The 27,577-nt window shown below is 41.1% G+C and overlaps 1 protein-coding gene across 1 annotated transcript in view; it reads right to left on the bottom strand.

The window, feature by feature from the left end:
* The window catches only part of robo2 (roundabout, axon guidance receptor, homolog 2 (Drosophila)), a 423,708-nt gene that overhangs the window by 24,862 nt on the left and 371,269 nt on the right, over window positions 1-27,577 (bottom strand). Inside the window, exons 24-26 of the mRNA XM_055147808.1 lie at window positions 18,700-18,859; window positions 17,267-17,530; window positions 9,211-9,422 (exon numbers count right to left, since the gene is read on the bottom strand). Coding sequence (XP_055003783.1) covers window positions 9,211-9,422; window positions 17,267-17,530; window positions 18,700-18,859 — 636 coding nt within the window. The remainder of the gene's footprint in view (window positions 1-9,210; window positions 9,423-17,266; window positions 17,531-18,699; window positions 18,860-27,577) is intronic.

The following is a 27,577-nucleotide window of genomic DNA, read 5'->3' as shown; positions in this document are numbered from 1 at the left end:
TATGTAGCCTGCGCACTTACAGTTTTTCGAGTTATGTTATTAGATTATTTTTTCAGACCAAGAATTTGTTTTCATCCTGACAGTTTGGACTGCTCACTAGCGCTCTTCCTCAGAGTCTCGCGATGTTGCTGTGACGTGTCGCTCAGCTGATTTAAAAAGGTTTTGGAGCTGTCTTCCTACCGCTGGAGGCAGGACGACAGCACCACCTGCAGTCCCACTTCCTCAAGACAGTATCCCAGGTGTGTGAGAGTAAAAAAGCCCCTCGTCCTGGTTTACAGACCTGTGGGCACGTTTCTGTATTTCGAATGGCTCCTTACTTCGTCAGAGTCTTGTGATGTTGCTATAACTTGTCCAAACTGTCAGGTATGAAACAAAAAACAACACAAAAACTCTTAGTCTGAAAAATATAACCTAAAAAACATGAATTATCGACAGACCTCGTTGGACTACTTTTCAATGTGTCTCATTCTCAGTATCTAGATAGGTCATGTTTATGAAAGTTCAAGTCTTACACTCTGTTCCTTTAAATAGTAAATCAATTCTCACTTTGAATCAAAACTAAAATAAAATGTGATGGTGGTAAAAACAAAACAAAAAAACTCTTAGTCTGAAAAATAGAACCTAAAGAACATGAAATATCGGAAAACCAAATTAGCCTCGTTGGACTAGTTTTTCAAGTTTGTCTCATTCTCAGTATATGGACAGACCAGGCCTCACATGAAAGCTAAAAACTTCCAGAATTCCCTCCCTGAGCTGCAGAGGCTGCACTAGCTCTGACTCAGGGAGCGTCTATTCACATCAGCGACAGGCATTTTAGGTTTAAACCAACTGGATTTCAGCATTGAACCAAAACCCAGATGAGAGAGTCATGTGAGACTTCTGCTTTCTGACTGGATAACTGTGTTCAAAACTCCAAATTCTAACATAAACAACTTGGCCATCATGTAAAGTGTTTTAAAATTAAGAGTAAATTAGTAAATAGTTTTCAGAATGAGTTAAAATGTATAAGAACATGACTGTCTCGAATCTAGACAGGTCATGTTTATAAAAGTTCAAGTCTTACACTCTGTTCCTTTAAATAGTAAATCAGTTCTCACTTTGAATCAAAACTAAAATAACATGTGATTGCAGTAAAAAAAAACAAAAAAAAACAGCAGACACAGACCCAGTGTATCCTTTTCTATTATCAACAGGACTTCCTCCTGTGTGCAGACTCCACACTGCTGTCTCTTTGTCTCATGCATTTTTATGACATGTCTCACAGCTCCGTGGCTCTGAGCGGCCCCGCTGATGGAGCAAGACCAGTAAAAGCTGCCTGGGGCCCTCCTGACTCTAATGCTGATTTATCCTCCTGTCTCATCTAAATGTCGTTAAACGCGCACCGAAGAACAGGACCTAGCACATTAGCTAATAGAAGTACATGTTACACACAATACATGCTGATACAGATTGTTTAAATATGCATCATTTCACTGTAAAATGCTGCTGGAACAAGAACTGCTGTCTTCAGAATGTATCAATCTGAGCGCTGAAATGATTCAAATGAGTCTATTAAAGATGACACATCTACCTAATGACATCACAAGGTGGAATGGAGCATTGAACCCTGGAGAGGGAGGTATATAAGAGGTCACTACAGTGTGTGAAAGAGACAAACCAGCTCTCCATGTAAGTCTCTGAAGTACAAGTGCTTACAGCAGTTATGTTAGTATTCAAGTAACATATTCATATATATGGATAAAGAATATTTATACATATACAAATACAGATTATGCATATACAGTATATATGGATAAAGAAATAGGGCTCAAATATTAAAGGTGACAAATGACACAGTTTTCTGATCTGTTAATGTTTTTTTTCCAAATGTTTTCAGTTTGAGAGAAAAGCCTAAATATGATGTATTTACATTTTTCTCTCAGACTGAAAAAAAAAAAAAAAAAGTTCCACCTTGTGATGTCATGTGGTAATATAAAGTGTCCCACTGTGTTTTCAGTAGCCACACACCTTCACTAGATTCATTTGGATAATTTCAGCCCTGAAATTGTCCAGCTGTTCATTTAAAAAACACCACTGTATGACATCACAAGGTGGAACAGACCATTTTGAGATTTGAATATGTAAACAGACTAATAATGCAGAATTACACATGTCATGACATGTCATGTCTCACAAGAGTCAGTTCTGTGTAATAAATGACCTTTAAATGTATCTTAACTTCCCAGCACTTTGGCACATATTCACCTGCAAGGATTAGTTTGAGCAGATCACAGATTTCATCATCATAGCAGCTTTATGAGACAGAAAGAGTAACAGGGTGGATCACCTGTGCACAGCCGGATCTCATCCCAAAGAGTCACTGGTGACTCACATGGCTCTTTCTTATAAGTTTGCAAAATATACAATATTTTCTATTTAGATGTACAGTGGTATGATTTTTTATCACAAAATACTACTTTTTCAATTTGTATATTACGCAAAATTGACTCTTGAGAGCTTTAAGCTACGTTATAATGTTGTTACCTCCTCAAAAAAATAAAATAAAATAAAAATAAAAAATATGTGGAGTTGTGTGTTGTGTTTCGTTTCTTTCACCCATGTTAGAGTAATTATTTATTATTAGTCTGTCTACATCCCCAAAGCTCAAAATGCTCCGTTCCATCTTCTGATGTTATGAAGCAGCAGTTTTAAAGTTAACAGCTTTACCTTTTGTTCAGTGAGGCTGAAATGACCTAAATGATTCTAGTGAAGATGCATGGATTTAAAAAAATCAGAATGAAGCACTTCAATACAGTCTAAAAGTCTAAAGTCTACAACATGACATCACAAGTAGAAACGTGTTTTTGAGAGAAGAACTCAGCCTAAATGTGCAGGGTTTGTGCGTTAAACATGTGTAAATGAAACAAAACACAACTACAGGTCTGTTTGTGATGAGGAAACTACATTATAACAGATCAGAAATAAATATGCTAATAGCTGTACTATAATGACATGAGCCTAAATAAAGTGTTACTAATTAAATGTAAGACACTCTAGACCTCTCATTTTATACTTCTTGGATTCACTCAACTCTTCCCACCTTTCCCACTTCCTCATTTCCATGCGCTCTATAAAAACCCGCCGTACGATCCGGGAGCGTGCACTAACACAGAGGCAGCTGCGGAGACTGTCTGAGCTGAAAAATGGCCCCTGAGGAGAGCCGACGCTTTTGCCCGGGCTCTCGCTGAAAATGTTTGATTTACTGTCCTTTGGTGAACCATTATGAAAACAGCGCCATTTCCATAATATTAAAACAATGACAAATCTATCACCGGGGCTCGTGACAGGTATGCCCCCTCTCCCCTCCACTCTTCACGGCCTCAAAACGCCGGCCGCCATAAATCTCTCACACTTTTCCGGCGTGTACCCTTCCAGTCCTCGCGCCCCCCCTTCCACCGTGCTCTTCCTCTTCCTGTGGGTGGTGTGGGGGCGGTGATGTTGGAGGGGGGGTGTTAGCTCGCTTGCTACTTCTCGAAAGATAAGGAGAAATAGCGCTGTCTCCGGGGGTAACGCAGCGCTGGAGATGCAGGCGATTAGAGTTATCCGCGTGTCTATATTGGTCCGAATGCATCAGAGGCAGAGGGACGTGTCAGGCCGGCCCCAGAAGAGGCTCCATCATCCGGGGGAAAAGTACACCAACAGACCCCCGTCAGCGCGCTCATCCCGGAGCCTTGTGTTCTGTATGGCTCAGCGCTTTTAGATACATTACAATTCACGCTAGCATTCGCATAAATTTGGAGTTTTGTCAAAGCTGGAAGAGGCCGTGTCGTTTGACGTTAAAGTAAGAGAGGGAGGGATGTTTTGGGACAATGGGTTAAAGGTTGTATAGAGAATTTTTTACGGGAAGTGAAATACAGCGACAGTCCTTTTTCAAATGTTGTGCATGTGTGACACCACCTTCCTCCTCCACAGCTCCCTTCCACCGCTGTTACACCTTGACGATTTAGCCAGCGTATGCCGACATATGAAAAATTTGGCAAATACGCTGGTGTACGTCAGATACGTTTTAGGTAAGTATTGTATAAGTTCTGAGCACGCTGAAACACGCTGGCATACGGCGGCATACGGCAAGGTCGTCGAAAAATTTGGAGCATGCTGAAAATTTCTCGACGTATGTCAGCGTATGTTTATACGTCCTGCATACGTGGGCCATAAGTTGTAGGTAAGTTATGCGATCGTTGACAAATGTTAATTGTAACTTTCTCATAAGTCCAAATACGATGAGAAAATGTCTAATGTCTATTTTACAGCCTATAGTCTGCAGACAGATCCTGCTGCTCTGATCTATCAATCGATCTGTTGCATTCAGCACCATGGACAGAGAGAGACTGATATGATGATATATCATATGATATGATTTAAATTGTTGAGCGGCAGACTTTTAATAGACGGCGATACATGATTGTCGGCGATACGCTGCTGTGTGCTATGCATAGGTTAGACTGTCGTTAGGCATAAGTTGTGGACGCTGGCAACACGTTAAGCATTAGTTGACATAAGTTATCTATAAGTTATCAAAGCGTTCTATATAAGTTACTAATACGTTATGTATACATCTAACTCATTATGAATAAGCTATGTATACGCTATGTATATATGGTTCAGCGTATGCCAGCGTTTTAGGGAAATTCTGGTATGTCGGCATATGCTGGCTAAATTGTCAAGGTGTGACAGGGCTGGTGGTAGAAACGCCTCCTCCGCCTTTACTCTAGAAGTCACGCTTGTTTACACCCAGTGCATGTTCAGAATTACTGTTGACGTGACCTGTCTAGAAATATTTTTGCGACCGACTCGTCAGTTTTTAGACACTTCGTCTGCTTGAGTCGTGCCATCGCTGGAAGGAAGCTCCAAGAATCACCTCAGTTTGTCTTCGCTCCTTTTCCCCTTCTCTTCTTCTTTTGCCGACCTCAAAAACGGACTTTCTTTTGCGGCAAACTGGTCATGGGTTCTCATCTGCCATCGCAACAAACTTTGTGCGAATTGCAAAGAAGCAACAGTTTGAAAAAGCCTCTAAGAACCGTTGCATAAACCATGTAATCCCCGCGCGCCGGTGAGTCATTTACACTAGAAACGTAGGGAGTTTGATTGACAACCCAACAGCCAATAGATAAAGAGGGAGCCTTGTCTATTGGCTGATGTTTTGATAGATTTTCATTCTTTTTTTTTTTTTACTTACAAGGCTGCTGCATCTCTGTAATGGTATTTTAAACTTTAATTGACAATTTGAAACAAAAATAAATAAATAAAATTCTCCATAAAACCTTTAACTGGATGATCTATTCTTGATGACAGCATATTTTTCTTTGAATAAATGTTCAAGTTGGAAATGTAATTAACAGTTTAGATTACATTTCACAGACAAAGATTAATTATGATGTTTATTTTATACAGTTGTCAAAATGTGTTGAACTGTTTGGAATAACGTCAAATTGTAGTTTTCCTGAAAATAATTGCTCTTTAAATTTGAGCTGCACTATACAAGCTTTCTAGTGGGGGATATGCCACTTGTTTGTTTCCATGGTGCTTCGAATGTTCCACAGTATGGCATCAAATGTATGATCTCCATGGAGACACCACACCACCAAGCCAAGTTACAGGTCAGATCTGTGGAGAGGTGACCCCACTCACACTAAGAATGCACATTTTCTTGGCACTTTTGAGCAATAAAACCACCTGGAACTGAATAATTGAAACATACAGGCTTAATACAATACTGTGAAACATTCCAGGCAAAGCAATACCATCTCCATGGAGACAAGCAGGTTTAAGAGCCTCTGACACACAGGGATATTTCAGAATATGCCCGCAGAGGTTTAAAGTACAAGGTTAGCAGCTTTTACACAGAATAAGACCCCGTGGAGACATGGGGAGGGCATCTGACACATACATTATATTACCTAAATAACCTTTGTGATTTCCAACCAGTTCAATTACAATCAAACTCTGTTGTATCAGTCCTGGTCCCATAGTTAAAAGCTGTTTTATCATCAAAACTATATAGCAATTTGCTTTCAGACAACTGCATCCAATTGACCATTTTTCACTTTTATCGGCGAGTTGTCTGAGGAGCCCTTAGAGACTGTTGATGCTCTTTCCAGCCAATAAAAATACACATTGTCTCGTAGTAAAATAAAATAAAACCATAACCTAGTTTTATATGGCGGCTATTACGCCGCTTTAAAAACAACACTTTACGATCTTGCTTCATCCCAAACATTATTCACAAACAGACGTTTTAGTGCACAGAGGGGATACCTGCCCGCTAACCTTGACTCGCACCGGTTATAAAAGTTCTAAAAGTCAGTTGTAAAAATGGAAATATGCAGAGGCGGGTAGTACTCAGTTACTTGTCTGCTGCATATTTTTACTCCTACTTTAGTAATAGTTTTACGGAAATAACTTGAGTAAAATTTGTGGTTACTCTTCCCACTGCGAGTAAATCTACAAATGACAAAAGCTCTGTGTCGACAATATAAAATGATTTGAACATTTGTGTTTCTTGCAGCGCTTGCAGTTTGTGCGCTTGTGTTTGTCCTTTAACAATACCACATTTTGTGCATTATTTCATATTTTGTCCTTCAAAGTATGTTCACTTAAAAGCCACAGTATGTTAGCCTGATTCATCAGCCGGTTTCACTTCACGGAAACTGTCTGACCTCGCAGCAATAGAATTCGTTTGCTCAATGGTAGAAGGGGACTTTTTTATTTAACCAATCGCTGCTATTTGGTGGTGACGTATGTAATGCTCCGCTAACGGGGCTAACGGGAATATTAAGCTTGTCCCAAATCCTGTAGGAAGAAGAACAATAACGTCTTTCCCCTTGATAAAATTCACCAAACATTCTATTTATTCCTGCTTTAAATCCTCGATCTCAGGAATCGTTACCAACACAGAATGTTTGTCTTCGTCTACATCCATCTCAACGCTTTGTTTACTGTTGTGCTGTACCAAAAGTTTGAGGCCATGACCTCACAGCTCACATCTGATTGGCCAGTGCGTGGTCTACAACTTCCGGGGTTCTTGCTAATCATCTAGTGTATTCTGATTCCTGACCTAGTCTCTGGAGAGAAATTAAATTGAGCGGAGGCACTAGGTGGCGCCAACCTGGCTAACAGTGTGTGACTTTTTGGACAAAAACATTATCCATCATTATGGATGTTTTTATTACACTGAAAATCATGTGTCCTTACTGTAAGCGGGATTGCATCTTCACAAACCTGACTCTTATTTGGCCTCCTCCTGCTTGTTTCCATGGAAATGTTAGCTATAGTCTTCTACAGTATGGAATAAAACATATATACTATCACTTTAAATATAACAAAAATCTCTTTACGTTACTATAACTTGAGAAGTACTTTTTTCAAATGTTATTTTACTCTTACTTCTTGGACCCCTCTTTGTACTCCTATTTGAACAGTATTATTTTGAAGTAACATTACTCTTACTTGAGTACACTTTTTGCTGCTGTAGTGACTCTGGAAACACGGGAAACACGCCCTGGCCGATAGTGTAATACACCACAAACGGTGTATTTGAAATGTCTCTCAGGAGAATGGGGAAAGGTGCTGGTTGCCATGTGCGTGGTAAATCGCACCAACTATAACCATTTCTGCCTCCAATTTATTTTCCTTTTAATTTCTCCCTGGCTCTGCTTTTTAAAATTCATGGACTTTCTTATCTCTGCTCCCGAACGATAATTGTAATTCCCCCGAGTCGGCGAAAAGTGCTCAAAATGTCTGATATGAGAAAGTCGCTTATAACTTGTACAGGTGTGTGTCACTAAATAAAAAACATGCAATTTTCTCTTATCAGATGGAATAATAACTAGCACTACAATTACTACTACTAATACTACAATGATTATGACTATGACTACTGCTGCTGCTACTACGATTACTAATACCATGACACATTGGTCTACCCACATCATTTTAAAATGACTTTCAATCCAAGGTCAATGCTTGTACAGGCCTTTGTTTTTGCTACAGACCTGACGTATAAACACAGTCATATATAGGGATTGTGAAGTGTCTTGCTCAACAATACAATGGCACAATCAATGGCTTCAGTGATTAAAAATGTTCAGTTCAAAAGAAAATATGCGTATTGTGAATGAGTGAAACAAGTCCTCAAAATGGTGAGAGTAAATAGTAACATCTTCTTATTGTTGTGTGAATAACCCTAACCACTGTGGCTATGATGTTACTTGGTCTGGAATGTTCCACAGTATGGCATTGAGCTCATCTGTCTCCATGGAGACAAGCAGATGACACCACCAGACCAAGTTACATGTTACATCTGTCGAGAAGTTGTCACTAAATGATTTATCTGATATTCTTGAGTAATAAATACACCTGTTATTCAATGAAGGGAAGATAGACAAGTTTAATGCCATACTGTGGAACATTCCAGGCAACACAACAACATGAATACACAATACTGGGGGTGTTCTGCATGTATGTTTCAGCATTTACATGAGGACACTAGCACAGGGGTCTCCAACCTTTTTCCTCTGATGAGCTACTTTAACAAAATAAAAATGCCAAAGAGCTCCTCATTTTAGTGGTCACAAGAAACGGAGTAAATGTAAGAGCCACGGCCTTAAATGGAGCACAGTTAGATGCTTATACTTTCATTTGGTGCACCACTTAGTCATTAAAATGATACATTTACAATGGTAAGAGCTTTTAAATCAATCCAATTTTAGTTATTCAGGACTATACATGTAATTCAGAAATCCCTTGGTGAGCTACTTGGAAGGGGATGGAGAGCTACTGGTCACTCCTGAGGTACACGTTGGAGATCCCTGCACTAGCACTAGCACTGCCAAAAATGTTTTAAGATGGTCTGAAAACTCAAGAAGGAGCCTGTGATCAATAGTTCAGTTCAGGGTCCTGTTTAGGAGTTTCAATTTCAGTGGAAAGGTTGTTGAAACTTACCTGTTGTAGTTCCAGGTAAGTCAGTCCTTTTTGGTTTGATTGTGTTAAAATCAAGCTAGGATTAAAGTCTAACTTGTGTAAAAGAGCTTCAGACAGAGCAGTGCCTACAGTTAGAAGCACAACACCAGGAAATGTTCATGATGTCAGCTGCAAAATATCAATGTGTACAAAGTCCAAACCTACATGAACTGAACCCTACCCGCCCTGTTCACCCCCGCCCGTGTGCCGCACCTGTGAGGGAGCTGTCCAGGTTGTCCATGCTGGATCCAGGGGTGTGCTCCAGACCACGGGGGAGTCTGGCCCCGTAGCCTTCGTCCTCCTCGTCCTCGTCCTCCTCTTCGTCGTCGGGCAGGTCTGTCTCTAGCCCGGACACCATGGTGCTGGACACGTACCCCACCGGAGGAGCAGGGGCCTGGGGAGGGAGCGAGCCGCCCTGCATGTGCCTGAGGAAAAACACACTGGAGTTATGGTTCATGGTTCAGAAGAGTTACTGCTGAGAAAATACCTAGACTTAGGCTACGTTCAGACTGCAAGGCTTAATGCTCAATTCCGATTTTTTTGTGAAATCCGATGTTTTTGCGATGTCGTTCACATTTCCAATTAAATGTGACTTGTATGTGACTCCAGTGTGAACATTAAACGGCCCAATGACGTCAACCTCAGTGAGCGTCTCTGTGTTTACAGAAGTTGTCCAAACATGGACGCAGCATTGAGCACCTGGAGATTTTAAAGTTCCTCTCGTACCGGAGCCAGAACATGAACAACTTACTTGTTTTAAGGAGGAGATTGAGAAGGAGAAGGACGAGGTTTTTGGTCGTGGTGTTTTGTGGGACACCGGCAGCGACGTCTGTTGAAAAGAACATGTGGATGTGGAGACGTAGCCAAGAGTGGTGAGTGGTGAAGTGTGGTGGGAGTTCATTAACAATTTTCACCTACTTCAGCGCAGAATAGTGACGTTTGTGTCTTGTTGATAACTTGTAGGTGGATGAATGCACTTTGGCCGTTCAGACTGAAGTCACATGTCAAAAGATCAGATATGTATCAGTTTCAGGAGCACATATCCAAGTGTCCTGAGTCACATTTGAAAAAAATCGGATCTGTGTCATTCAGACTGTCATTAAAAGATCAGATACAGGTCACATAGGGGCCAAAAAATCAGATTTGGGTCACTTCAGGCTGCAGTCTGAACGCAGCCTTAGATATTTTCTTGTTCGTTTTTTGCGTGTCACGGTTGCTATAGTGGGTATATTGAAGAAAAGTCTGAACATGCTATGCTGAATGTACTTGTATATAGCGCTCTAAAAATGCTATTCTGTCCTGTGTATGAGCAAACAGTACAATAGTTGGGTGCTTGAGGATGAAGAGTTTTGCACAAGGACACAACACAAGTATACAACTGACCACTCAGAGTTTGAAGTGGTTAACAACCCCGTCAGGAAAAAGTAAGAGTTTCAGTTTTGCCCAAGTGCAAATATATAGTGAATGCAACAAAGCTGTGTTCTGTCTGCGTGTAAGCGTAAAACTCTTTAATCTTCTGCAAACCAGGAATAGCACTGTTAGCATGCTAGTTTTTTTTTAGTGTTATAGTGTTTATAACAGTGATTGTATAAAAAGTGGACAAAGCGAAGCAAATGAAGCTCATGATGCTAAAGGTTACAAGAATGAATTTGGAGCCAGACTCTATATTATTCATGTGATTTTTTATTTTATTTTTTTAATGCGCAAAATCATGAAAAGAGAGAGAGAAAAGAGGCTCACAGAAGAGAGAGGAATCACAATATTTCAATGTAAGTTAATGGGAGCCAGAGTCAGAAGGAGCCAGAAGAGCCACGTGCGAACTTCTGATTTGGAAAGTGGCGGCTAGTGCGTTAGCTGTGACCATTTATATACAGTCTGTGGCTTATAACTAATCATGGTGAATAATTAGGAAGCTCGGAAAGCTTTATCATCAAACCCGGTCCCATTACAGTAGTTAGCATTTTGGTGCTAAAAGAGAGAAAACGATAGCCTGATTCATCAGCCGGTTTCACTTTCACTGACCTCACAGTGTTAAAATTCGTTTGCTCGACAGTAGGCGGGTATTTTTTATCATTTAACCAATCACTGCTGTTTGGTCATGACGCATGTAATGCGCCTCTAAAGGGACTAACTAGGATATTAAGCTTTTCATAATCCCGTACAAAGAAGGACAATAACGTCTTTCCCCTTGATAAAATTCACCAAACATTCTCTTTGTTTTGGCTTTAAATCCTCGACCTCAGGAATCGTTGATAACACAGAATGTCTGGCTCTTCGCTGATTGGCTGGTGCCCAAACTCGTACTTCCAGGGTTTTTGTGAAATGTCTAGTGCAGGCATGTCCAAACTATGGCCCGGGGGCCAAATGCGTGAATTGGCCCAAATTACCTTACATCAACTAAAAATTATTTTTTATTTCAAGTTTTTTTTTTTGAAAATTTACCTTGATAAAGCTAATAATTAATATTTAGTGTGTGGTTTTAAGGATCTTGGCATGAATAAAGTCTGACAGCTCACTCTAATGTGTTACACATGCAAATATTTCAATTATTCACTGCATTGAGCGTCAATCTACGGCCCTCGATCGGCCCTCTGTGTCATCTGTGTTTAGATATGTGGCCCTTGATGAAAAAAGTTTGGACACCCCTGGCTTAGTGTATTTTGATTCCTGATCTAGTCATCGGAGAGAAATGAAACTGAGCGGAGGCACTAGGTGGCGTCAGACTGGCTAAGAAAACAAGAGGGATGGACTCAAATAAATCATTACAGAGATAGTTAAAACAATAAATATTGAGTAGAGCCAGATGATAGCTTAGTATAACTATTTTAAATCTGATTTCGATATTTGTCGACACTAAATAATAGTAGCTTGATTTTTCTAAATTTGATCATTCTAAAGTTATTCAGGAAAAGTCCAATATTGTCTTGTGTTTTATACATACTGTGCTTTTTCCAGTATGTTCAAATGCATGTCTAGTTTCTATAATAATTTTAGGGTCAGACTGTGGAAACTTTTATTTATTTATTTATTGACAAATAACTTTATTCACATAAAATTGGATGTGTAATTATCATCCAGTATCGTTGCTTGAAATCATGAGAAAACACACACATACACACACACACACACACACACACACACACATACACACACATACACACACACATACATGCACACATGGACACTTTGCAATAACAAGCACTCCTCACTGCCGTACATAAGGCCGGGCCATGTCATGCTAATCAGCGACATCCTTTCACATGTAAAGCGCCGCATACATTTAGCCAACGCGCTAATTCTGTGTTGCCGCTACATGCTAACACAATGACCTGATAATTGCCGCGGCGTTGCTACAAAGACGCCCCCCCGTCACCTCTCGGCGCGCAGCGAGGGCGGTCGTGCCTTCCACCGCCGGGCCTGCAGTGTGGGATTGTGGGTAATTGTGCGGCTGTCAGGGAGGCTGTGGAACCTACATAGTCATTACTGAATAACATGACATCTCCTCCTGACAGGGTCTTCCAACGCACCACGACCCTCCTCCGCCAACACCGACGCACACTGCAAAACTACACACTTCAGTTCAGGAAAAAGTCTGGGTTTGAGAAGTTTGACAAGTTTGGATTCATGAACATGATCGACCTACAAAATACTGAAGGCAACAACAGGCATTTTTGGCATTTTTGGTTTGATTCTAAACCATATAATACTATGGCAAGTACTGCGATATCAATCTGATACTGATACCAGTGAGTTTTATGTTCAAATGTATTGACTTATAGCTTGACTCTACTCAAGCTTTAGCTCATCTAAAAACGTAATAATCATATAGATGAACTAAAATGCAAGCAATGTATTTCAAAGTTCATTCTCAGTATCAATATACAGTGTTGGGAAGGTGACTTTTAAAATGTATTCCCTTACAGATTACAGATTACATACCCCAAAATGTAGTTTGTAACGTAATCCATTAAATTACTTAAAGTGAGTAATGTAATCTGAATACTTTGGATTACTTGATTTGCTGTAGAGAAGCAAAGACGAGGAAATCGTAACATAAAATGTTTTATATGTTAAAAGACAATGAAAAGCCCAGACTTTACTGAACCAGATTAAAAATATTATTGATAGAAGAAGAGGAGACAAGATCCGCGCAGCATGATTTAGTCCTGTTAAATCCTGTTTTAGACCTGGTTTTAGTCCTGGTTTAGTCCTGGTTCAGTCCAGGTTTATACCTGATTTTAGACCTGGTTTTAGTCCTGGTTTAGACCTGGTTTCAGTCCTGGTTTAGTCTGGGTTTAGACCTAGTTTAGACCTGGTTTTAGACCAGGTTTAGAACTGGTTTGGTTTGGGAAAAGCCCAAAATGTGAAAACAGGAAAATACCTCTGTGTAATCCATTTATTTCAACAAAGTAACTGTAATCTAATTACCACTCACTGAAACAGTAACTGTAACTGAATACAGTTACTCATAATTTGTACTCTGATTACGTAACTCAGGTACATGTAATTTGTTACTCCCCAACACTGTCAATATATCTAAATTAGTTATGGATCCACGGATTACAACTAGATTTTTTGTAGACTTTTTTTATTAGATCAACAACATGGTTAGTCCAGATATGGGTTCAAACAGGTTAAGGCTCGGGTTAAAGTGGACTTTTGGACTTTTTAAAGCTTTTAACCATGTTCACTTTTCTCCTTCTCCATTTGCTCGCTCAAAGTTGTCATTGGAGTGTTTCGTGCATACTGAACAACCTTTTAATTACTTATTTTCAAGACACCATATTGCTGATCTACCCCCGTTTACACCACCACCACCAGCAGCATATGTGCTGTGGGCTGCTCTGTACTTACTTCCTTCTCCAATTATATTTTTGTAATCAACATGTAGGATTTGGCAGCATTGCAAAATCATTTTGCTACAAATTAAAAAAAATATATATACATGTGGCTTGATTGCCTGATGTGCAACTACGCACAGGAGGAGCTGACTGCATGCGGCGCTTTGTTGTGATGACGTTTAAGGCAACGCACATTTTCTTTTTCAGTGTGTTTTCTAGCAAGTTGTTTTCAGGGATGTAGTGGGCGTGGTTCGCGGGGGTTCGCAGTCCACCCACTTCTCCCAATGTGAGATATAAAAAATAACAAATATAAAATAGGTACAACTTAAATGTCAAACCAGAGCTACTGGCACTGGTGAAAATAACCTGTCTTATAGTGACCTGCGATATGAGGGGACCAGGACTGAGCCCAGGACTGAACCAGGTCTAAACCAGGTCTAAACCAGGACTAAACCAGGACTGCACCAGTAGAACTAAACCAGGACTGAACCAGGACTAAACAAGGACTAAACCAGGTCTAAACAAGGACTAAACAAGGTCTAAACCAGGACTAAACCAGGTCTAAACCAGGACTAAACCATTTCTAAACCAGGACTGAACCAGGACTAAACCAGAACTGAACCAGGGCTGAACCAGGACTAAACCAGGTCTAAACCAGGACTGAACCAGGGCTGAACCAGAACTGAACCAGAACTGAACCTGGACTGAACCTGGACTGGAACCAGGACTAAACCATTTCTAAAACAAGACTAAACCAGGTCTAAACAAGGACTAAACCAGGTCTAAACCAGGACTGAACCAGGACTGAACCAGGTCTAAACCGGGTATAAACCAGAACTGAACCAGGACTGAGTGTCAGGATGTGTCCAGAGGTCCAGCGCCGTACTGTCGGGTGACCGCATCATCATCATCATCACATCGCTGACGTCACGAATCACGTACCCCCACTTAAAAAATCCCCACTACGCCACTGGTCATTTTAGATTAATACTCTGATTTAAAATGTCCAAATTGATAACATATTGATCCACGAGTGTTAGATTATAAGTATAGAGCTCACACAAACACACTAGGTTTTCCATGAATAATTGTTCTTATATAAGTAAGAAAATCTAAATTAGTTTTTACAGTGCAGTTTCTCATTCCCATTCCTGACAGCCACGACTGAACTGAAGCACGGCCTTCATCTGACTTGCATGAACAATGGAACGTAGCGCGCGACGTTACCATGTGGGGGGGTGAACGCGCTGGAGAGGGGAGGGGCGGGGCGGGGGGAGAGAGCGGGAGACATACAGTGGCTGCCTAAGTGCTAGCGCAGCCCCATTAAAATGAAATGATGTATGGCTTTATCTATGCGCCGCACACGTCTGAAGAATCCACGGAGAGAAGGATAAATCAGAGGAGCCGTAAACATGTAGCCGAGCGTACAGTAAGCACTTTCAAATGACAACACCGTTCTAGCTGCGACCGTATTTTCACGTGTCAAAGCAGAGCCAAAATGGAGGATCGGATTGTTTTCGTCCCCACGCATAATTGGACAACTATTTGATTACATGATAGAACCACAAACCAGGATCTTGTGTGGAATTTTATAGACTGTGTTGTAATGTCTCAGGTGTCATATTTGATATCCACGGTGTTGTGTAATCGCTGCATAAGAAAACAAGATGTGATTCTAAAAGTTTATGACCATGTAGTGTTACCTCGCACAAACTGGCACTGATACCTGAGGCAAATGTAATTCCAGGATTATATCATTGTTTATTTCAAATTGTTAATTGCTTTTTCCAAACCTTACAGGAGTCAAAAAAGAAAAAAAAAGAGACTGTGTTCACACCTTTACTGATTTGGCCCTGGCTTATTCCAGGTTTAGTCTTGATATAGTCTTGGTTTGGTCCTGTTTCAGTACAGGGTTAGTTATGGTCCAGTCCAAGTGTAGTTTTAGATAAAAAGGGGAGATCTTCGGCCTTGGAAGCTCTGGCAAAATCTAAAGGCTGCCACACACTACAGGATGTTTCAGTCTTAAACGTTTTTTAAAAATGTGACAAAATATGCACACCACACACACGAGGAGAATCTTATGAGATGTTAAATCTCTGATTGCAAAGACTGCAGCGGGATATGTCTGCGGACCACAGGATATAAAGCTGTGATCACGTCTGCTGTTTCCTGTCTCCAATAAAACCAGCCGTTCTGAGACTCTGAAGTGTTCAAAGATCACACAAAGATCACTTCTGGTTTAGATACAAGTCAAAACTGTGTTGTTATTATGTGTGAAATGTGGCGCAAAACTTCAGATACATAATATTTAAAGCATAAAAGATTGAAGATAAAGTCCACAGGAAGTAGAGTCACTATCACTAATCTGCAGCTTCATCTTGATCTGTGCGCTGTGTGGATGTAAACAGACACACATGAGGAACTACTCCCACTTTTTTACTTTTTAAAGAACGACTCAAACTGGATTAATATCAATGTTTTGTAGACTGGGTGTCATTATTTGCTGAGGACAATTTCTATAGCTAATGTGGATGAGATGCAGCACTTTAAATTTACCACTTTACAAGAGGTGAGGAATCAAGTCTTCTTATTTTTCTATCCCGAGTTTGTATTTTGCATCTGTTTACTCTGTCACTCCTCTTCTCCTCACGCTTTGTTTTATTGGCTGTTGCTGTAGCCTTGCTGATGCTGCTGATGTTGCTGGTGCAGCTCAGAGTCACATTGACAGAACACGTGAGGAGCGCAGCGGCTTCAAAATCACACACGAAGACATAAAGTTGTGTCACGCCTCCCCGAACTCAGGGAGAAGGAAATCACAGTCTTTACTTGTACACGAATTACACTTTACTAATTATAAGACTGATATCAACGATTCACAAAAAAACATCACTATTTCCAAATTTGTGGCTTGGTGAGGAATTATTCTTTTCTATTTCTATCTGCTTTTTGCCATCTTGTTTTCATTTGAGTCTCTGTTCTGTCTTGTCCAATTATTGCAGTACAGTGTAGCTCCTCTTCATCATGTGGACTAGTATCCGATCAGGGCCCCTTTGCCTTCTGAGAGGTAGTAGCTCATGTGGCTCCAGCAGACCCTTCAGACAGTCCAGTATGGGTCACTTTAGACAGGAGAAACTCTTTTACACAGTACAGATCTGCTCCATATCGCCCCTATTGGTAAAATGTCTGTATAGTCATTTTGATGTAGTGGGTGTGGACAAATATGAACACTGCCAGAGCAGAGTTTTGCCACTTTTAGAGATTGCTCTAATGATTGATTTTTATTTATTTTTTTCTTAATTAGGATGATTACAAATTTCAAATATGTATCAAGTAAAACAGTATGATACTAAAACTTACTCAAGTAACTGTAACTAAGTAAATCATTGTCAATAAAATCAAACTGTTAGTCTAATGGATGCGTCTCTCACCATGTCTGCTTGGCCATGTCCATCTGGTATGCCCGGGTGAGCTCGTCCAGGTGCGCCTGGAGCATGGGCTGCATCTCGTCGCGGGGGGAGGGGGTGAGGGTGGCGGTGGACTGCTGGCCGAAGGAGACCGCGGCCGGGGACGAGGCCACCCCTCTGATGGGCGGAGTGGGCACCCTCTCCTCCTCCTCCTCCAGCTCGTCCTCCATGCCCTGGTGCAGGTAGGTCTGCACGGGCATCGGGGGGCCCCAGCCGTCACTGTCATAGCTGCAACACAGAGGCAGAGGGCACCGTTTACACAAGGCAGGTTATTGTATTATTTTTATGTTTAAACTCTGTATTGTCTACTGTCTCTTTTCATTTTTGAGAGTAGGGACGTTTTCAATTTCAAGTACTACGTGACATCACACAGGACTGCTATGATTACAGACAGGTGTTTCTGATACAAACACCTGTCTGTGGGGCGGAGTCTGAAGTGTGGATACCTGCTCGACCAATCACAATGTTCTCCTGCATAGTAATATAAGTATAATGACATACTAAGGTAATACTTCTACTACTACTACTACTATTACTGCTAGTAGTACAACCACCACTCCTACTGCTGCTGCTGCTTTTACTAATACTACTACTAATACAACTAGTGCTACTACTATAACAACTTCTACTAGTACGACTATTACTACTCCTACTGCTACTACTACTACAGCTACTGCGACGGTGATGACTGGTATTGCTTGTGCAACTTACTAATCTTACTACTTCTTCTACTACTCCTACTACAACAGTGACTACTACTGCTACTGCTCTTACTGCAACTACTACTAATACTTTGAAGTTCACTGAAGTTCTAGTATTTTCACATTACGCATACTTGTATATATTAGATTATTGAAAATGGAGGTACATCAGTTGTCACCTTGAAGTTTTATTCTAGCGTCCACGTCCCGCTCGCTCTTGATTAAAAGCTCTCTGTGATGTCTTCATTCTGTGCATATATTCCCTTTACAGCAGCAGGACGTTTTACGAGCGTGACCTTGTCCAAGTTTGTGCCACAGTTCCGATGTGACAGTTATGGCTCGGCTCAACTCCGGACCGGACCGCTTATGCGCCCTGGAATATTACGCCTCATAAAGAAGGACGTTCATTAGAGGAATTCGTCAGCTTAATCTGCGTCGTTAAGAGCTCGCAGATTTACGCTGGACTGGAGTCATTGGGACTATTATGGGATGGGAGATGGACAGGGAGGAGGACAGGGCCTGGCTGACCACACCTAGCTAATTTAACAGAGTGAGAATACGCCGGAATAGATCTATATCACTTCATTTGGTTTGGCATAGTAAAAGAGCAACACATTTAACACCACCAGGTCAAGTTACAGTGGAGACGAGACTCTGCTCACACTAAGAATATGAAATAAACGATGATCGGCTTACCCTCCTGTTTCGTGGAGGTCTCCGGGGTAGTGGTCCATGTCTGTCCCGGGGAGGGGGTGCACGGGAGGCGGGGGCAGGGGGACGTTAGCCCAGTTAGCGCCGTTGGCTTTGGTCTGTTTGGACCCGCCCTTTGTCTTCTTCTTTTTACCGCCTTTCCCACCTACACAAGCAAAAAGCAGTAAGAGAGAACATTTAGAAGAGAAGGGTTCATTTCATCAAAGAGTACAAATCAAACTAAATGAAGGAAAACACAAAGCTCCAAGTGCTGCCTTCAGTCCCAGAGCCCCAAACCAGACCACAAACATGTCACCGTCCAACAACTGTCTATGTAGGTCCCATGAAGAGATCACATAATATTTATCCGAGTTGGAATAGAACATATATTTTCTGTCTGACTAAAACAGTCACCTAAATAAGCGTGACATTTTGGTTGACTTATTTGAACTATTTGAATCTTGATTAAAACTTAAAAAGTCATTTTGGTCAAAAGAAAGACTATTCTACGGAAGCCGAGAGGGGTCACAACAAACAAATACAAATGCGACAACACAACAAAAAGCCACAACACAAAAAAAAAAAACACAACGGAAATGACCGCGAGACTCTATTTTAATGCAAACGCCACAACAAATACAAACGCCACAACACAAACGCAAATGCCGCAACACATTAAAAAGCCACAACACATCAAAAAGCCACAACGGAAGTGATCGCGGGACTCTATTTACCGACGCACCGATCAAGCGGCAAGTGAAGAAGAAGAACTACAACGTGAAAAGTAAAGGAATGAAGAAGCTGGAAACGTAAGTAAAAGTAATTTATTGTTTTATCATTATTCGTTTCACGTTGTACTTTCTTCTTCTTCACTCGCCGCTTGATTGGTCCGTCGGAAAATAGAGTCCCGCGGTCACTTCCATTGTGGCTTTTTTTGGTGTGTTGTGGATTTTTATTGTGTTGCGGCATTTGCGTTTGTGTTGTGGCATTTGTATTTGTTGCTGCGTTTGCATTAAAATAGAGTCCCGCAGTCATTTCTGTTGTGGCTTTTTTTGGTTTGTTGTTGCTTTTTCTTGTATTATCACATTTGTATTTGTTGCGGCATTTGCGTTTGTTGTGACCCCTTTCGGCTTCCGTACTCTTCAGATGTGGATAACACTATAACAGGGGTCACCAAACTTGTTTCTCTGAGGGCCACATTTTCTCTCCAGACTGTGATGGGATCGGAGTCGGGTCGGCCGTATAACAGAATTGTTTGACCCTGATGACGCAGATTATATTCTCTGAAAACCGGCACACTTTATTTACATATCAGACAAACTGCACGCTCATCACACTGAACAAAAAAAGAATCGGTCATCCTCTGATCTTTGAAAGCTCTGTCAACTTTTCGTACTTTAACATTTTGCTGTCCTTAACTGTACTACAAAACTCTGCACATGCGACTGTCACCGTTTGATTTCGAGCTTGTCAAGTGATGAAAATTCGGTGGAAAAATGTAAATATGTCATATAATTATTTAAATATACATATAAATACTTCATATAAATATAATTTTTAAATTGGAAAATCAACAAAATTCAAGATACGAATACAAGATGCAAACGTGTTATTAGTTGTCAAAAAGTAATTTTAAAAAATAGGCCATGACAACTTTTGAGAATTGTCTCATGGGGCCAGTTCAAGTGGTGAGGGGTCAGAGGGGCCTCTTACTTTGATGACCACTGCTCTATAATATCTACACCATTTACAGCCTTAATGAAGGATGAAGAAATAATAAACAAATACTGACGACAGGATTAGAGCAGTCATCTACCAACCCGGAGGTCAGAGGTGTGATTCTGTTGTTGTGTCTTTAGGTAAGACACTTGGTGAAGTGTTGGTGGAGGGGCTGATGGCACAGATTGACAGCCTCACTTCTGTTGGTTTCCTCCAGGGCAGATGTGGTTACAACAGGATCTTAACGAGTGTGGAGTACTGTATTTCCCGGGCTATTAGACGTGTTCTTAAGCCTCCAACTCCATCAAAAAACGACAGCGCAGCCTGCAATCCAGAGCGCCCTATACACAAATCCACTCGGGTGTCCCAGCACGACTTCAGTAAACCACAAAGCTGCACCACCCGCAGAACACACAAACACACACGGAGCAGACAGCGACCACACAGCGAAACACACCCACAGACACACTCATCACTCCACGCCGACGAGGAACGGAGGAAGGAACCGAAAAAATTAGCGCAATGTGCCACTTCTAGACACAACTGAACAACTGAGTCACTGCGAACACGCCGACAATCCAGTGATCCCTCCCTACACGCCACAACTGAACAAAGCCCAGAGTCACCGTGAACGCCACAAACAAACAAAACCACTCACCCATCACACTGCTGTGTTTCCTTTAAAGTCCAGTGAGGTTTATTTGTGAAAAAAGTTTGAAAATAGACCATTTAATGACAGTGCGTCTTATAATCCAGAGCACCTAATAGTCTGGAAAATACGGTAAATGAAAAGTGAGGACAGTGTGGCGTTGCGAGAGGCTTCCACACCCTGTAGCGCACATTATCAGTGTAAAACATTATTATTATTACGGAGAATTCAGTCGTACAAACTACTTATCAAAAGGTTAGAGGTAGGAGGCAGGTATAAATAAAAGTTAGCCCAAATCATTCTCAGTAAAGTCTTTCTTGAGTCTTTTGTTCAAGCTTTATTAAGGCTGATGCTGTAGTTATTATAAAGTGTTACCAAAAATGTGTTGTCAACGTGAACACATGTTTTAGTGCCCCCTGGATTCAACAACGGCACAAAGGCTGATTATAAAAGCACCGATAACTGCAGAAAACTTCACCAGCACATAACCTTCCACACAAACAGTACACACACACACACATCCACACACACACAGTGCATTCTCAGCTTTCAATGGCCCCGCGTTCAGAACCTCAAGGTCCGCTCTGATGAAAAGCTTGTGTTCGCTATTGATTGATTGGCTGGAAAAACCTCACATCTCCATAGAAACGGCCCCCCTCCCTCCTCCCCTCTCCACCTTTTTTTCCACTTTACAATGAAATCTCTCGCTCTTCACCACCACGCCGCGTAATGAATGCCCGGGCGGTGTCAGTGCGCCCCTAATGGAATTCACCGGGAGTCTATTACTACTTCCATTTCTTTTATTACAGCGACTAGCGGCTAACCCCGAGCTAACCCCGAGCTAACCCTGGGATCTCCCTGCACAATCCGTCTTCATAACGCTGCCAGCCGGGTCAATATTCCTCTTATTCCATTTGGGCACAGTGGAAGAAACCTACTTTTTACATTATTTATGCTTTATGCTTGGAAATCTGTTTTTAAGATGAGACACAGCAGATCAATTTGAAACTTTGATTTTAGTTTACTTCCATAAGCATAAGCAAAACACGGATTACAAGTTTTATATCTGTTAATGTTTTCATGTAAAAATCTGTGAAAAAAGATCAAATTGTGCATATTTGAGATCGAAAAATGAATAGAACAGTGATAATATTTCTTCCCGAGTTAATTAGTTTTGTTTAGTCAACTCCATACACCTTTATAAGAATCATTTGAGTTCAGTTGTCTCTTGTCATTTTTGACAGTTTGAGTGCAAAGTAGGTACATTTTCAATATCAGGTACTACATGACATCACACAGGACTGCTTTGATTACAGACAGGTGTTTCTGATACAAACACCTGTCTGCAGGGGCGGAGTCTGAGGTGTAGATACCTGCTCGACCAATCACAATGTTCTCCTGCATAACAGTATAAGTGTAATGCCATACTAAGGTACTACTACTACTACTACTACTAATAGTACAACTACTACTACTGCTACTACTACTACTGCTGCTGTTGCTTCTGCTAATACTACTACTAAAACTACTGCTTCTACTACGACAACTGCTTCTACTGCTGCTACTACTACTACTACTAATGCTGCTGCTACTGAGGCTACTGCTACTACTACTACTGCTTCTACTGCTGCTGCTGCTACTACTACTACTACTACTACTACTACTACTACTACTACTACTACTACTACTACTACTACTACTACTACTAAAACTACTGCTACTACTACGACAACTGCTACCAGTACAGCTACTACTCCCACTTCTACTGCTACTACTAAAATTTCTACAATGATGATGACTGCTACTACTAGTACTACTGCTACTACTACTACTACTGCGGCTACTGCTACTACTACTACTACTGCTGCTACTACTACTACTACTACTACTGAGTCTACTGCTACTACTACTACTACTACTACTACTACTACTACTACTACTACTACTACTACTACTACTACTACTACTGCTAAAACTACTGCTACTACTACGACAGCTGCTACTAGTACAGCTACTACTCCCACTTCTACTGCTACTACTACAATTTCTACAATGATGATGACTGCTACTACTAGTACTACTACTATCTGTTCATTTTTTCATGTAAACATTTGTGAAAAAAAGCTAAAATTTTGTGTATTTGAGACTGAAAAATGAATAGAACAGTGATCATATTTCTTCCTGAGTTAGTTATTTTTGTTTAGTCCCCCCTCCCATTCCTCCTAAGTCACTCCCCCTTCAGAGCGCTATCACCACTCCACATCGCTTCAGGTTTGTGAAGTTGTAGTGTATTGTTTCATGCATTTGCACATTGATGGAGTATTGTCGTGTGACCTCTCAAACCTCTAAAATGTTTCTGAAGAGGGGACGTTCTATAGAAAGAGTCGGTTTTGCATAATACCCCCTCTTTAAACCAAATCATAAAACAACTTGGGTAATGTTGTTGGTTCCACTTGAAAGCTTATGCTAAGAGAGAGAGAAAAAAAGACCAAAATAGCAACAAAACATGAAATGGATGAAAGATGAGCGTAGTTTCTCCCCTTAAGTGAAGATATATGACGTCCACTAAGCACCCGTCTGAGACCCCCCGTCCTTCCCCGTCCCTCCCCTCCCTCCCCTCCTCCTCTCCCCTCCTCCTCTCCCCTCCTCCTCTCCCCTCTCTCATCTCTGTAATATCATTAAGAGCCCAGATGGAAAAGCATAGATTTTGCAGTTGTCAACGAGAGGCAATCGATAAAAAGAAAAAGCAGACTTGAAATGGAATGATACGGCTAACACTGTAATCAGGGTGTTTATGGATGGTTAGTGCATTTTAATAAGTGTTATGGTGATGTATTGTTGAAGCTGGTACAAGTAAACAGGTCGGTGAACTGCCTATGATTCACTGGGAGAGAGGAGACCACAGCAAAGGCCACCACGCAATGTAAAGACCTAGACTTCCACTAGAAGTTTTTGTAAATTAGTACTTTTGTTTTTAACCTCAAAAAGTACATTATAAAAGCTGACCTCAGGCTGACCAGTGCAGTCTGCCGTGGAAGTACAAGTGCATGGACTTGGGATGTTATTAATGTATATTATATATTTTTGTACTGAATGTGCACTGCAGAGCTGCTGCTTGACATGTTTGTCTGCGCATGTGAGTCTGGGTCTGTCTGCGCAGGCGAGTTGGGGTCTGTGTGTGCAGGTGATTCGGGGTTTGTCTGCACAGGTTAGTTTGGATCTGTCTGAGCAGGTGAGTCTCGGTCAGTGTGCGCAGGTGAGTGTAAGTCTGTCTCAGGTGAGTTGGGGTTGTCAGTGCTGCAGTCTGCGCAGTCTGTGTTAGTTTGCGCAGGTGAGTCTGTGTCTGTCTGCACAGGTGAGTTGGGGTCTGTGCGCAGGTGAGTCTGGGTCTCTCTGCGCAGGTGAGTCTGGGTCTGTCTGCGCAGGTGAGTCTGGGTCTGTGTGCACAGGTGAGTCTGGGTCTCTCTGCGCAGGTGAGTGGTCTGTCTGCGCAGGTGAGTCTGTCTGCGCAGGTGAGTCTGGGTCTGTCTGCGCAGGTGAGTCTGGGTCTGTCTGCGCAGGTGAGTCTGGGTCTGTGTGCACAGGTGAGTCTGGGTCTGTGTGCGCAGGTGAGTCTGGGTCTCTCTGCGCAGGTGAGTCTGGGTCTGTGTGCGCAGGTGAGTCTGGGTCTGTGTGTGACAAGACCCATCCAAAAGTGAAGTAAACATACTAAATCTAGTGCCACTGGGGTCACTCCACAGAGTGCACTAATGTGTGAGAATCAGTAACACAAGTCCTGACTTTAAAGTGGACATATTGTGATTAACATTGGACATAAATCAGCTACTTTAATTTAAAGGTTCCATAAGCCTATTTCCTGATCTATGTTCTAATGTTGTTTCCTCGTCACAAACAGACCTGGAGTCACACACTTTTGACACACAAACTCTGTCTTGTATTTAGACTGAGTTCTTCTATTAAAAGGAAACACTCTGTTCCACCTTGTGATGTCATATGGTAATACACTGTAATAAACAGTGCTCCACTGTGTTTTAAAACCCCATGCACCTTTATAAAAATAATTTGAATAATTTCAGGTGTAGATTTTCCAACCTCTACTGAACTAAAGGTAAAAGGAGCTGTTCACTTGAAAACTACCACTACATGACATCACAAGGTGGAACAGAGCATTTTGAGCTTTGGAGATGTAGACAGAGTAATAATAAAGGATTAATCAAACATGTGTGAAACAAAACACAACTCCAGGTGTGTTTTTGAAGAGGTAATGAGATTACAGTATACCATGGCTTAAAACTTCAGTTTTGTGTAATATACTGTAGTACTTTTTAAATAAAGTCCAGAACTGCTAAAGACACACAGTCTGACCCACATAGATCTGACTATTTGATAAGTTTGATGTTTTTATTATCTCTCTCTCCAATCTACAATTCCCCATTGAGCACACTTCAAACCATTTGCATAAAACAAAGATTCCTCTGCTATTTTTAGTCTGTGTATTTTTCATATTTGAGTTGAGCAGCTCTAATCCCCTCTCCTGACCATCCCTCCTTTTCAAGAGGCTCATTTACAATATTGATGTTTAGCCGGAGCGCGAGGAGGAGCCAGGGCCATGAAACAATCACGTCTGCGGAGCATTCATCGGTAAAAGTCAAGCGTTGCCGCGGGATACGATTAGAAAAGCCATGGTCGGATCTGTACTTAGACGGCGTGGTGACAGTACACGTGCCCGCGGTGTACACCGGAGCCTCCATTACGGCTCATTGTCTGGTGCTTGTGTGTGAGGACCTGATCATCTCCAGGCTGTGTGCAGATCAGCTGGAGTCTTGTAGTAATCACAATATTAGATTGTCATGAACGCAGGCTGTATTAGACTGCAGCAGGTCACTGAGGCAATGTGGAACAAGTGTTTCTATGGGGTGAAATAAGGATGGGCATTCAATTAAATGTTCTTAATCAATCATCTGGTGAAGTAACAATACATTTTCGATTAATCATTAACGTTTTATATTAAAAGTATCATCATTATTATTACTATTACTAATCTGCATAAATAAACTAAACTTTACATCAAACTAGAAAAGCAGTCAGAGAGCGCAGACCTCCGCCAAGGACTACCCCCATTTTTTATATAAATTGCGATAAAATCAGTCTTCTGGATCAGATCCGGATCAGCCTTTGGAATATGAAAGAGGATCCCATTGTCCATCCCTGAGTCAAATTTCATGGGGTTTGGTCAATAATTAACCGAGATATTGAGAAACAAAATTTTTGGCCCCATTTACCACAATGTTAACTAAAATTTCAAAGTGATCCAGAATCCAGGATTTCTTCCGGATCACCCCCAAAATGAAATCAGTTCTTCCTTTTCACATTTCCAACAAATTCTGAAAATTTCATCAAAGTCGGTCCATAACTTTTTGAGTTATGTTGCTAACAGACAAACAAACAAACAAACAGAACAAACAAACAAACAAACAAACAGACAAACGCCGGCAAAAACATAACCTCCTTGGCGGAGGTAATAAACCATAAATGCTCTAGAGCCACATCAGCCTGTTTGACATTATAATGTGTTTATTGCAGCTTTGACACATTTGTTTATGTTTTACAGAAACTAAACTTAAAACCACATGACTCATTTGCATAAACTACTGTATAAGGGCTGAAAAAAACAAAAACAGTTCGCTGCTTGTGCCCTGATGTGGTTCAGCTTCTGTCGGACTTAAGGTCACCTGACAGTGGAATATGAGTGTTCTCCCTGTGACAGTTGGATGTGTTTGATGATGATGGTGAGTGTGTTCTGTGTGAGGCTGAAACTCCAGTGTTGGTGTCAGATGCAGCCTCGTCTCCTCACACTGTGCTACTCACAGACACCTACATTCAGTTTGCCAATTAAAAATGAACATGATCGACAAAATTCTTAATGCTCAATTATTGATTAGTCGACTAATCATGCCCATCCCTAGTGTGGAATTAATAAAACTTATAAATGATTTAATGTTATGAGGTTCTTGTTTCAGAACCTCAAAAAAGAACCTCATAACATAAACTATCGGAAGTTAAAAGCATACTTGGGAACATTCTCCATGGAGATTGATACATGTTCTGCCAAACTATGGAAAATTAGAGGAACAATATTTCCATGGAAACAAGTCAGGTTTGTGGAGATGCAAGCCCACTCACAGTACAGAGGCATGTTCTTCACTGCAATACACAATCTGAATCTGTTTTTCTATTGAAGAAATCTTTATTATTTTTATTTTTTTAATCATTATAGTTTTCCACTGATGTTGCCAGACTCTCACTTTATTCTGCAAATACAAATTCTCCAAGTATTTATTTTATGTTTAAGGAAACTCGACTCGATGTTGTAAGAATAAAATACTATGGCTCTGTTCTTTCAGATGTTAGTGATGGAGCTTGTGTCTCTTCTCTGTGAGTGGGAACAACTCTATTTGTGTCTCTTCAAAGTGAATCCACAGAATGCTCCTGTGTGTGTGTGTGTGTGTGTGTGTG

This window comes from Boleophthalmus pectinirostris, unplaced genomic scaffold (genome assembly GCF_026225935.1).
Source record: "Boleophthalmus pectinirostris isolate CB_2022bp ecotype Guang Dong unplaced genomic scaffold, ASM2622593v1 HiC_scaffold_9, whole genome shotgun sequence".
Lineage (NCBI taxonomy): Eukaryota > Metazoa > Chordata > Actinopteri > Gobiiformes > Gobiidae > Boleophthalmus > Boleophthalmus pectinirostris.
Note: the sequence above shows the minus strand (reverse complement) of the source record. Positions and strands in the feature narration are given on the sequence as shown.